The sequence below is a fragment of the Strigops habroptila genome, chromosome 1, assembly GCF_004027225.2.
Source record: "Strigops habroptila isolate Jane chromosome 1, bStrHab1.2.pri, whole genome shotgun sequence".
Lineage (NCBI taxonomy): Eukaryota > Metazoa > Chordata > Aves > Psittaciformes > Psittacidae > Strigops > Strigops habroptila.
In genome coordinates, this window is record NC_044277.2 from 84309374 (window position 1) to 84322393 (window position 13020).

Consider the following 13020-nt stretch of genomic DNA (forward strand, 5'->3'; position numbering starts at 1 on the left):
ACTGTACACATGAAACCAGTTTGGAGAAGTAAAATGTTAATCCACAATTGACTAATTTCAATACCATGACCTGAAATAAGATACACCATGGGATAAGACAGAAAAATCGTCCCTTCTGAGGAATTCACATTTGTTGTGCACGTCTCCCTTTTCCAAACCCTCTGTGCCCTTGCTCCTGCTGTGTAGCATGGACCAACAAATGTGTGCAAAGTTGACTGTTTCAAACTGTCAGAATTTAGAAAACTTCTTATATTTAGCAGCTATAGGACAATCTCAGGGCAAACAGATGCTTCACAGTGTGGTCTAACTAGGCAAGAAGCTGCATTAAATTTCTTCTTTCTTTAGTGCTCCCAGTCAGCAACAGCTTCAGGATGGGCTCCATTTCAAGACCAGTTACTGAGTTTTGTCTTGATCTCTACAACAAGCTCAACAAAGGGGACACAAATACCGTCTTTTCTCCAATGAGCATCTCTGTTGCCCTGGCCCTGGTCCATCTAGGTGCAAGAAACAACACTGCTGCTCAGATAGAAGAAGTAAGTATTGATGAAACATGCCGAGACACTTCCACATTGCTTGCTCTTCCTCTAACGGAAATGTTGGGCATCCTAGCATGACATATGTGAGAGGGTCTCATAGGAAACAAGCAACGAATACAAGCACAGGTGCTGCCTTCTCAGTTGTGCTTGGTGCACTGTGGTCGTTGCCATCTGCTTGCGTGAGTCATACCATGGCCCCATGCAGACTCGGGAGCAGGGAGCAAAAGCTAAACGAGAGGAGGTGGTCCACCACAGTGGGGCACTCTTACTTTTCCCCAGCCTGCTGTCAGAATGTCAGGCTTTGTTTCAGAATTACAGGCAGGCGCTTCCTCTTGTGGTTGCTATGAGAACCCTGAAAGCGTGGGTCTGTGTGGGGAGAGTTGCAGAACCCTGAAGTGATAGCACCTGGGTGGCTGGAAGCATCAGCTCACTTATCACGACATTCAACAGCCAAAATGTCTGACCTACAGAGCTCACAAGGACCCAGGTGGTCAGGGAGGAGGTGAAGGCCACCCCTCCAATTGCTGTGCCTTTACTCCCTGCAGTGCAAGTTCTGCTTTCTGTAATCTTTCTTTTCTTCTCTTGTTTGTACTCATGAGTGGTAAAAGAACAATAATCCTGCGGCACAGGTTCTTGTCGGTAGCTGGCTCTGTACTGGTAGATCTTCATCTATCATATTCTAACACTGCCATGTGCACAGTCTGACTGCTGGGTCACCCACAGCCAAGGTAGATGTGCCCTCCTCATGAGGTTTCAAGGATGTGGGGGGTTGACCTTAGCTGGTGGCTGCTAGGTGTCCACCCAGCCACTCTTTAACTCCCCCTCTTCAACAAGGATTGGGAGATGAAATAAGATGAAAGAGCTTGTGGGTTGAGACAAGGATAGGGACATCACTCTCCAATTACTGTCATGTCAAAACAGACTCGACTCATTTTGGAGCCAGCTGGAACCAGCTCTGACACAGGGTCAGCCCCCAGTCTCTTCCTACTGAGGCCACCTCTGCAGTCCCATAGCTACCATAACCTTGCCACATAAACCCAATGCACAGGGACTCTCGCTTATTCTAGGAGGATTCCAGTATCTTCAATAAAAAAGATTGTCTATGTATGATGCCATGTTATTATGATGGAGAAGCTGCTGGAAATTTTTCAGTAGATATTTGTACATTAGAAAAAAGGACTAGTTTCCACTAAGAATGGTGTGGTTTTGGTATATTTCCTAAGCTGATGCAAAGACTAAGAATTATTCCAAAAGCCAGTTTTGATGTTTTCAAAGAAAACTATTTTTATCTCTTTGCCTGAGGCAACTTTTTGTTTTGAAATTTGAGGTAACTGTAGCAATAAAAATACAAATCAAATGTAAATATTTTGAGGTGGAGGAGAGTAACATTTTGAGGGGTTAAATGCAAGTTCTTGGTTAGCTGATATAGAAATGTGAATTTGAACATTAATATATGAACAATTTCAAGTCTGTCATTTTAGCCTGGCTGAAGCTGAGAAAATATCTTTCATAAATCTACACCATTTATCCAGGACAGCATAGCGAATTTCTTAACCAAGGAAAATGCTTTTATCCCAGTTACAGTTGCCATAATTTGGCATCTTCAATCGCAGGTGCTCCATGCCAGGAAAGATACAGGAAGAATGAGCCTTGGATCTGATTATGAGAGCACATCCCCAGAAACAGAGCCAGAAGGAAGCCACGAGAGACAGCTTTCCCCCTCACAGGTACGTCCTTGGGTGAGGAGTACTGGATCTTTTTCTTCACTGCGCAGTAGATTTCTAGGTATAGAGCACTAGAGTCTGCCACTGGAGGGAGTCAAGATCACACGCACAGACTGCCTAATCCACTAGTAAATGCCTGATACGGGGTGATGTTTTTTTAAGGGCCAAGTCTTCCATGGAGTCAATACCAAAGCTTTCAGTCTCCCCATCTGAAGGAAGATCAGGCTACAAAGCTTAGACTAACTGGATTTAAAAATCAGTACAGCAGGAGTTAGCCCTATAGTGTAATAGTTAGGATGTAAATTAACAACCAAAGCTATATGGAGGAATTGTTATTGTGTTTGTAATATTCCCAGTGTAACAAGGATGGGGACCTTAACCATAAAGAGTTCCAGGCACTGCTTTTACAACTACAGAACCTTGGCGAAAGATATGTTTTAACCCTTGCCAACAATCTCTTTATACAACAAGGATTTGAACTCCAGCAGGTAAGCTACCTGGTATCTGCTAACTGCTGCGGCCCTGACCTCAAGCTTCCCTATAACTGTAAGCCTTGCTGATGTCCCCCTCACGTGTAACATGGAGCACTTGGTGTATCTTTTGGGGCTGCTGGGAAAGAGACAGAAGTGCCAGTTTTAATTATTTTGTTTAAAAAAACCACCCTGTTGATATCAATGGCTACAGGGCAAAAATAAAGCAGGAGTCTGTTCACGTTTGGCATAAGTCTACACTCAGCCAGAGTGTGACTACAGCCAAATATGCCTATTCAAGCTGCCCATAAGCTACTTCTGTGCTTGCAAGTGGCACGCTGGGGCAGCAGGAAGCTTAGAGAGGGTTTATCATCTGAGATGTTACACAGTTCCATGCATAGGGCTGCTGTGTGCTCTGCTGAACTTCTTACTCCTTTCTTACTGAATGACAGAGCAGTCTTCAACTATGTGACTATGTGACTCCAACTTGCTAGTCACATCTTTGCTTTTCTGTCAATTACTTCTGTTGAATGGTTTGGATACTTAAGCATTAAACAACACATCTTGCATCTTCTCTAATTTTTTGCTTTTATCTGTACCTCAGCTATGTAGTTCTCCATGGGAAGACTCTTTCTTCTGGCTTTCTTCTTAATTATTTACTTTTTTTGCCTATGCAATAGAATAAGTATCTCTCCTTCAAAGATTCTCTGAATAAACTTCAGATAGTTGATGTTTCCATAATGAAATTTTGCCTTATGGAGTCAGCAGGTCCCTCACCATTTCTAAAATAGTTCTGAACCACTGATTTCTTTCAAAAGGGAATAAATGCTTAACAGATTTGACCAATTCATAATCTTTATTTTGCTTTACAGCAATTTCTGACATGCTCTAAGGAACTGTATGGAGCAATGCTGCAAGCAGTGGACTTTCATGGTGCTGTTGAAGCTGCCAGAATAAAAATCAACACTTGGGTTGAAAGTGAGACACAAGGTAAACCAAAGTAAATCTGTAGCCATACTATCACTGCCTTCTTACACTGCTTCAACAAAAGTAATCCCAGCATATGAAAAGCAAAGACTTGCTCATGTTTCTGGGTGTTCAATCTTATGCTGTTTAAAGACAGTATGTCTTCACATCCACTCTTGAAATATGAGAGTAAGTTATCAGCTAAATTATTCCTGAATTACAGGTGTGTTTGTTGCCAAATACTTTTGTACTCCCACCCTTATGCCTGGCATGGTAATTGCAATAGTACCTGTAAGGCTCAGCCAGACAAATTGCTTCTGTGCACAGCCACAAGTGCAGAGACAGGACAGCAGGGGATGGAAGCTATGAGCTTCAAGGTGAGATTGGGAACAGCCTGGGTTGAGGGTTGGAGGAAAGGAGGAGGATGACTGAAGACCTGATTATATGTAGAGCAATGGCCAGCAAAGATCAGAGATGTCACCACAAGCAAGACTCACAATCACAAGTGACAATCAACCAGCTCTTGCCCTTGACAGGCTAGCAGGGGCCATTTGCTCTTGTTGATTAGACTAAACATGATATATGCCATTTTCCTTTAGTTTTATCAGAGCTGCAGTAGCAGCAGGATGAAAGCTTTCTAAATCTTATGGCTGAACATAAACCAGAACTTACTGGGGGACAGGCAAATAGATTTGAAGGCTTCTGTAATTTCTCAGTTGCCCATCTCCTGACCAAACCTGTCCTTGTACTGGCAGAGCGGCCTGTGGCTGGTGTGGGGAAGAGCTCTTCACCCCAGTTGGGTCCCAGTGAGAGGGCTGAAGGTTCACCAGCCACTGTGCCCAGGGTTAGGAGCCATCATTGCTCTGGGTGCTCATATGAAGCCTGTGAACATGCTAACTCCTACTTCAGCTTCTATGTAGAAAGTCAGAAGCTCCACAGCTGGTTAACTGCTGTGCTTGGTGCAAAGGGAAAGATTCCCTCATGTAACACAAAACAGGTGACTAATGGTGCTGCCTCCATCCTTATGGTTAATGTCACCTGGCACATATGTATGGACACTGACAGCTGGCTAATTTGGTGGCCCTCCCTGTCCTCCCTGACTGATAATAGTGCAGAGGAATCGACCATTTGTTTGCCTATATTGCCCCTTTGAATAAACCAAGAACTGGATTTCTAAGTTTCTCCAAAACTAAGTTCACAGACAAGTATGAGAGTCTCAGTCCAGAGTCTTAATGACAGCTAATACTGTGTATTCTGAAATTTCCTTTAGGTAAAATCAAGGAACTCTTTGCTCCTGGTGTGATTGATGTACATGCGTTGCTGGTGCTGGTGAATGTAATCTACTTCAAAGCATCCTGGGAGCACAAGTTTGAGGAACAAAAAACAGTACAGAGAGATTTTAAACTGAATCAGGTAGATCTGAATTCTGTAAATCTTAACATTACTTACCCTAGATACTGTGGGCACTGCAGCAAGCATAACGGAGAAGCACAGTGCCCAGGGCTCAGCTGACCTGTGAGCAAGGTGTGGGTGAGCCTCTCTTGTTGGGTAGAGGTGGCAGGAGGGTTTTTCATAGAAAAGCATATTTTTCTTCACATGCTAATCAATACTAGCAGGATTTTTGCTGAAAACATCATATAGAAAAAGCTTTCTTTCACTACTCTAGAAGTTAGCTAAGAAGTTAGCAAACTGTAAAAGGCAATTTGAGCCTTTATAAAGATTTCAAGCAACCCCATCACAAAAAAAGCCAAAATAATAAGACCTAGAAGAGGATACTTGAGAAAGGCTATGATTTTGCTCTTAACCTATTTATTGCTTCCTGTCTAAACAATCAGTCTGATAAATGACAGCCTGATTCATTCAGTGCTATTTCTTTTTTATCTCAGTCCAAGTTAGGACTTGCAAATTTAACCAGCATCAGCCTGTTTGGAAGTGTGAGCAACTATTAAGCAACTTCACTATCTGATCAGTTGCAGGAAAATGGTTTGTTTGTTTGTTTGTTTTTTCCCAAAGCATTATCCCCTTATTTATGTGTTGCAAAGTTCATGTTTTGTGTGTCACTGTAGATGCAACAAAATAAAGTGAAATGTTTAGCCTAGCAGCAATTACTGCTGAAACCCTGACTACTGATACTACACCTGTAGTAAGTTTAAATGTTAAGAGCTGTACTGACTGTATAATTCTTCTAAATAGAATGAGAAAAAACCTGTGCAGATGATGTATCAGAAAGGAACATTTAAATTAGGCCTCATTGAGGAGATGGGTGCTCAGGTCCTTGAACTCCCTTATGCTCAGAAGACACTGAGCATGATCATCCTGCTGCCAGGTGACATGGCTGATGGATCTACCAGTGGGCTGGAGCAGGTAAGGCAGTATATATTATGGACTATGGCTGGATGTTCTTTGTCTGAATTATGGCTGGGTAAAGATCTAAGTTTTTCAAAGCTGCTCGCTATTTTAAGCTCTTCCCCCCCCCCCCCCCCCATCTTCTAGATTGAAAGCACAATGACTTATGAAAATTTGATGCTGTGGGCCTCTTCAGAGCACATGTTTGAGACAACAGTAGAGGTATACCTCCCCCGATTCAAGCTTGAAGGCACCTTTAACCTCAATGAGGTATTACAAGAGATGGGGATGACCGACATCTTCAATGAATCAAAAGCTGACCTTTCTGCAATGTCGTTTGCAAAATCTCTGGTACTGTCAAATGTTGTCCATAAGACATACGTGGAAGTCAATGAGGAAGGCACTGTAGCAGCAGCTGGTACAGGAGCTGCCATTGTGAGGAGGTCTCTTCCTCTCACGGAGGTTTTTATGGCTGACCACCCTTTCTTGTTCTTTATTAGACATAATCCTACTAATACCATTCTTTTCTTTGGCAAACTCTGCTCACCTTAAAATCAGGACCATTTTCTAAGATTGTGAGAAACAGCTGGATCAAAGTGAGAAATTGTATTTTTCTCCCAATGCATTCTTAATCCTTTGACAGCCAGTTTGTATTTCAAAGTAGTCTCTGCAACCAGTTTAGCTTAGAACCAATCAATTGGATGCTCTCCTGCTAGGCTCCTTGAATTGCAAATATTGATCTGAATTCAGAATAGGAGTAAATTTGACTTAACCTCACTGGATGTGGATAACATTTTGTTTCCTCAATGCCCACATATGCTCCTATATTCCTGCATTCATATGCATTCCTGCATATCAGTGGTGGTGATGAAAGGGTTGAGGTTAGACGGGACCTCTGGAGGTCATCTGGTCCACCTCCCCTGCTCAAGCAGGGCCACGTACAGCTGGTTGCCCAGGGCCATGTCCAGATGGCTTTTGGATATCTCTAAGGACGAAGACTCCACCACCTCTCCTACGTGCTCCCTAAGGTTTCAAATAACTCCAAAGAGAATTTTGTGTGCACGCTGTCTGCCGAAACAGGATACAAACCCAGACGTTTCTAACGATGGTTAATTATTTACATAGTAAAGAAGGCTGCCTTTCATCTAGGGATAAACCAAGTGTTTTCAATCTCAAAGAATAGGAGGAAAATATTCTAAAGCACCCCATTGAAGTTACTGATGTGTAAATTGTAGCCATGAACTTCCAATAAATGTTTTTTCTTCTCTTCATGCTGCTGTTGGTGTATTTTAACAATCTGAAATGCAAACCTGGAAGACAGGGCTCTCTCCATGCTCTGGGAAATAAAGAAAGGTCTTGGAATAGGTTGCCTAGAGAGGTTGTGGAGTCTCCTTCCCTGGAGGTATTCAAGAGCCATCTGGACAGTCCTGAGTAATGTGCTCTAGGTGACTCTGGTTGAGCAAGAACAGACAGGAGTAGGACAATAAAAGAGTCAGATAAACAAACTACTCTTGACTGTCTAATCTGAAGATGCAGGAAGCCCAGTTTACCTGTTAGATGATGGTTTTGTTACCTACAGCTATCATCATACAGTGTTTACATTCCCTGGGGAAGTTCTGAACACTGCAATCTCAAAAATCAGTACTGCTTCTGAAAGTGCAGGGATGGGTATTCCACTGATGAAGTGGCAAATGCCACAGGGGAAAAAAACTTCCCTTTATTCCTGTCGTTTCTCAGAAATGAGTATACGCTCCGCAACCCTCAGCATATTCTATTTCGGTACCCTTGAGTTAAAACAGCAGTTTCTGATGACACTGTGGGTTAGCAGGGGGATGGATCTGCACTTGCTATCCGTGAAGAATGAGGGAGCTTAGTCCTGGAAATGAAATAAATAGAGGGGGAGGTTTGCAATAAAAATCTCTATTTAGTGCTGGCTAAGCCGGGCCATTCCTGTGCTGCCAGAGTACGGGAGCCGTGAAGATGTGTTGAGCCCTGTTTGGTGTAAGGAATGCATCCAGGCCATTTCTGGTATACGCAATAGCAGTGGTTTTATGACTGCCACAATCTCATGTACTATGTAAAGAAGATCAACATCATGAAGGGAAAAAAACAAGTGTCTGTGTGACATTTTTTTTTTACTTTTTTTTCCCCTTGGTGCAAGCTCTACCAAAGGCAGTGCCTCTCTCAGCCAACCCCCACCTGTGCAAACAAGGTCCAATGCCTATTCTTTCCCCACAGTTTGCAGCTTGTCAGGGGAGCACATATCCCCTTTGCAAATGTCAAGGTTCAGATGTGTTTGCTGCTCTGCCCTGAGCCCCCGGGGATGGACTAAGTGATCTTTAAAGGTCCCTTCTGACCAAAACCCCATTCTATGGTTCTGCATCTTGCACATCAGTTAGCTGGATTTGGCTAACACGACCGAGCTCTGATCAGTTACTGATTTACAGCTGGTCAAATTAGTTTATACTAACCATGTTGTATGACAAAAATATCTGAGCCAGTAAAAAACCAGAAGAGTTATAAAGTATTGTGTCTTAGACCCAAACATACATGCACATTGTAAAATCTCAGGTTCTCCTGACTTTAATATCCCATGTTATATTTACTGAACTGTGTAGGATCTGCCTTGTTTCCTACTCCTGTCTGGATCTGGAAATAACTGCGAGAAACTCAACCATGATTGGAATAATGGTTATTGGCAAAATATAGAGCTTTTGACCTATAAGGTGAAGGAATACTACTTTTCAGTGCTCACGGCCTGAGACTGGATTTAGAGACATGATCAGTGTTGAAAGTTTCACTTTTACAGTGTCACTCTTTATGTTTGTGTTCAGCCTGAGCTAACTTTACATGTGGTTTCCTCTCAAGGGGTAACCAAAATTACACAGCTAGTCTCCACCGCTCCTCTTGAAATTTGGCATGATGTATTTGGGTTGCGCAGTGTCTCAGGTTCTCGAAGTTGCATGGCCACAGACCTTCTTAACGAAATCACAAAATCGGCCAGCACCCTGGCCTTGACCGGTGGTAATGTAAGTAGTTCCATGCCTTCTGTACTGTGCAACGTGCTGATCTACTCCATCAATACAGACAGTCACACAGTAATGGCAGCAGGGTAATCTAGACTTCTCATTTCCATATTTATTAAAAAATTGTCTCTTCGTAAATCCTTGATTTTATTTTCTTGGTAAAGTATGCTCATTTTCTAAATGGATTTATAATCACTTCTACATCATAGTATTCATAGGCTTTACGAAAACCAGATTCATAAGCCACACTTGCTACCTGTACTTTTTTTGTGTCTGTGATGGAGAACCGGTGAATAACATGTTAAATGCACAGAATAATACGTGGCTTCAGAAAGGAGAAGCAACACTAAAATAATGCTTTGGCTCTCCTAAAGAGAACATAAGCTGGCTTTAAGCATGTACATCCAAAAAGCCATCCGAAAGAAAAATTTTCTTTTCTCATACATGTGGAAGTATCCAAAATCTTTAGACATTTAATTTTCACCTTTTGTAAATTCTCTGACAGCTAGTATTTTTCTTTGCTTACTTTAACTGCCTTGACAGTAGCAATGAGGTGCTTTGCTCACGATGAAATTCAGGAACAAAGTGGAATGAGGCGCAAGTCCCCAGAGAACATCCAGTGAGCGCATTCAAAGCAGACCTGTGCAAGTATTCAAATAGAGCTCCCTGAAACTGCCGTTAGAGTGACTTCATTTTTTTTTAAAGTGAAAATGGTACATAACTTCTGTAGTGGAGAAATTCATGTGGCTCAGGAGGTGAAGGGCCTCTCTTCAGTGTGCCCCATTCCCTTCCTGGAATTCAAGCCTGTGTCTCATAGGAGAATGCACCAAGCACTATCAGGCACCAGGTTTTAGCATAGGCTGGGTAGGAAAACTGCCTACCTTCATCTTGAATCCCTTATGCAAATGAATACAGCTTAATGGCACAAGAAGAGAACTCAAGGACTGATAACTTTGCAGTTCAATAACTATTGTAGATGAGTTCTGGTTTCCAGTCTCTGCTCCCAGGACTATTCTTGTTTTAATCCAGTAACACAGAAAAAAAAAGAAAGTATCTATATGTGGTCAAGTATCCTAACAATGATATAGAACTATTTTTGTCTGTAGATTTCTGATAGTCTGAATTTTTCCTAATATCTGCCTAGAAAAGAAAACAGTGAATAAAGTACTTCAATTGTGAGCTTCTTTTCAGCTCTTCAGAGGGTGCGACTGTGCAGCTTTTTCATCTGAACCCTTAGGCGTGAAACTATGTATTCTTAATTATAAGATGGTGTGTCACAGCTTTTGTATAAGAGCACTGCCACCTACACAGCTCCAAGATTGTTTTACATTATTCCCTCGCTTGACTGCTGCAGTTTGGAAACAGGTCCAGCTTTTCCATACATGTACTGTTGATTTTAAAAACACTGGAAGAGCACTGCTGAAGGAGCTCTACTGCATATCCTGACGGATGTCTTCTTTCCTTGCACAACGGCTTGTGAGGCATCTAGCTTTTGGCAAAGCACTCAGTGTAGCCTGCAACCTTGCAGCAGCAAACAGCTCTGCTTCTGCTCACACCCTTGGCAGCTTCTTTCCCAAGAGGCCCCCACCGCAGGATACTGTGCTACCTATCCCTTCTCTCCCCTGCAATCTGTCATCACAAAGCAGTCCCTAACAGAGGCCAGCAATGATCAGTCCTGCCTTTTCCACAGCCCTCAGCCTGCTGAGTGAGAAATTATCTGACTAAACAGTAGAAGAGCAACCATTTATGGGGAAGACTTTCTCAATCCAGAATTTCATAATAAGGGAAAGTCCGCCAAATCATATTATCAGATTATATTAATGCAATCAACCTGTGTTATCTATATGGGGTTTAGTTGCATTTTGCTCGATAGAGTCAGCTGCCTGTTGGCCTAAAATAAACACAGTGCTCAGCCCACAGCCTGCCATGAGACACCAAGTGCCCCTTTGTTTCACAGGGGAAACACTGTGAAAAAGCCGACTGCTGCTTGTGAAGCAGAACAGCCTCCACGAAGCAAAGAAATGCTTTGGCAACGTGATGCCCATTTCCTTGTTTGTGAATGATGATGAATATGAAGGATCCTGGAAGACATACCCAGAGGCATTTGGTGTCTCTCCCGTGCCCCCACACAGGAACTACTCCACTGTACTGCCTTTTTCGCTGCTTGTTTTGTGCAAGCCATCCAGAGGTGCAGACTGACAGTGGCTGTGGAGCTCAACAAAAGCCTTATGAGCCCCACATTCATTTCAAGACAAAACAATCAATGCTTCAAGCTCCCCACATAGTTCTGCTGAAATGTGTGGGCTAGACCTAGGGGTTAGGAAAGCAGATCCATAGCTGGAGCACAGCAGCAAGCATTCAGAGTTGAGCACCTCAGCTGAAAGTGCCCCCATAGCAGTGTCTTAACTCTCTGTGGTGTCATGGGTAAATTCCACATCCAGCCTTGTGAAGGGACAAGGAGCACCAACCTGGACAAAGGAGCTGCTCTGTCTCAGTGCTTTTCCCTGCACATGACCAGCAGTGCTGACCATACTGAGCTGGGCTGGTGATGCCTTCACTTCACCTCCTCTTGACCTTTTTCTGCATGAGGCCAATGGAAAAAGCCCTAAAATTATTACCATTCGGGAGCATCCTGGTGCCAGGATCTGTTCCCAAAGCTGTGTAATTGGGATTCATTCTGCCCTCTGGACCAGGTCTCATAGCACCTGGTTAGTCTTCCCACCTCCTGACCCATAGTCCAGGAGATGCTAAAAACTCAGGATGTGCTGCTGAAGGCCACCATGTTCTCCCTCGACTCCCTGGCTCTTGCTAACACAGAAAGAAAAACATGCTGAGATCCCCAAGATACAGTGCCAGTGCTGAGACAGCCCCAGATAAGTGTAGCCCTCAGGCAGAGAAGCTGCTGGAGCACAGGCTGGGTGATTGCACCTCTGCAGGAAGGCCTGGGTTAAAGAAGAAAGAACATGTTGTGGTTATGGGCCCAGCTTTTGTCATCTGCTGCAGGGTTATTAGAGCTCCCCACAAGACAGAGGTTATCAGATGCACGTAAGTACTTCAGGGAGAGGTGCCTCTCTGAACATTGTGTATCAGACTCTTCTGATTTGTTTCTGTTTCCCTCTTGCTGTTGTTGTATGCTTTCTGCAGATGCTTGCCACCTCTTTGAAATTATGCAGCAGGGAAGATAATGAGAAGCAGCAGCACCAACAGGGTGCCTCCCTCCTCTCTGGGAGGGAAAAAGATGTATTTCCTTCTTTCACTACTTGTTTCAGAGAGCGAAAACTGGATGAGACTGGATTGTGTCTCCCACTTTGCTGAGGGATGTAAAAAGCCATTCTGCTGCTACTCTGTTGGCCCTTGATTTCCCAGGCATGCTCCTTCTTCAGAAATAAACTGGGAAGGGAGCAAGACTACACAGTGGTAAATTTTGGTTGAAGACAGGGCAGGACACCACCCTCCATCAATGAAGAAGCTGTCAGAGTCATCTCTTCCCAGGAGAAAGAGACTTTCTCAGCTTTAGCTTTCCTCAGGGCAGCAGAAGTACTGGAAACAGAAGCTGGAGAGGAGCAAAGAGTGTTGCAGGCAGCAATGTTTCTGCCCACAGGGCTGACTTTCACATTTCATGGATGTAACAATCCCAGGATGTAAGATGTAGCCAAATTCTTTGCTCAAGTGAACAAGCTTGCTCAACAGCAGGATGGAATTTGGTAGTTCCCAGAAAATGCAGAAGGAGATAAATGGCAAGGCAGATATCTTAGAAGTGCTGGAACATGCTCCATCCCTGGCAGTGTTCAAGGCCAGGCTGAACAGAGTCTTGGGCAACATGGTCTAGTGTGAGGCATCCCTGCCCATGGCCGGGGGATTGGAACTAGATGATCTTAAGGTCCTTTCCAACCCAAAACATCCTATGATTCTATGATTCTGTGATTCTGTCATTCTATGGTTCTATGAACTT

The 13020-nt window shown here is 43.4% G+C and overlaps 1 protein-coding gene across 1 annotated transcript; it reads left to right on the top strand.

The window, feature by feature from the left end:
• Positions 1 to 371: 371 nt before the first annotated feature.
• Positions 372 to 6594, top strand: LOC115608005 (serpin B12-like). The gene is made up of 7 exons (XM_030486078.1): positions 372 to 533; positions 2150 to 2263; positions 2617 to 2748; positions 3603 to 3720; positions 4967 to 5109; positions 5890 to 6060; positions 6190 to 6594. The coding sequence occupies exons 1-7, from the start codon at positions 372 to 374 to the stop codon at positions 6592 to 6594; spliced, it is 1245 nt and encodes a 414-aa protein (XP_030341938.1).
• Positions 6595 to 13020: the final 6426 nt, after the last annotated feature.

Coding starts and splice junctions, on each gene's coding strand:
- LOC115608005 (XM_030486078.1), top strand. CDS start 372: ATGGGCTCCATTTCAAGACCAGTTACTGAGTTTTGTCTTGATCTCTAC. Junction 5,110..5,889: donor GAGATTTTAAACTGAATCAG/GTAGATCTGAAT, acceptor TCTTCTAAATAG/AATGAGAAAAAACCTGTGCA. Junction 6,061..6,189: donor CTACCAGTGGGCTGGAGCAG/GTAAGGCAGTAT, acceptor CCCATCTTCTAG/ATTGAAAGCACAATGACTTA.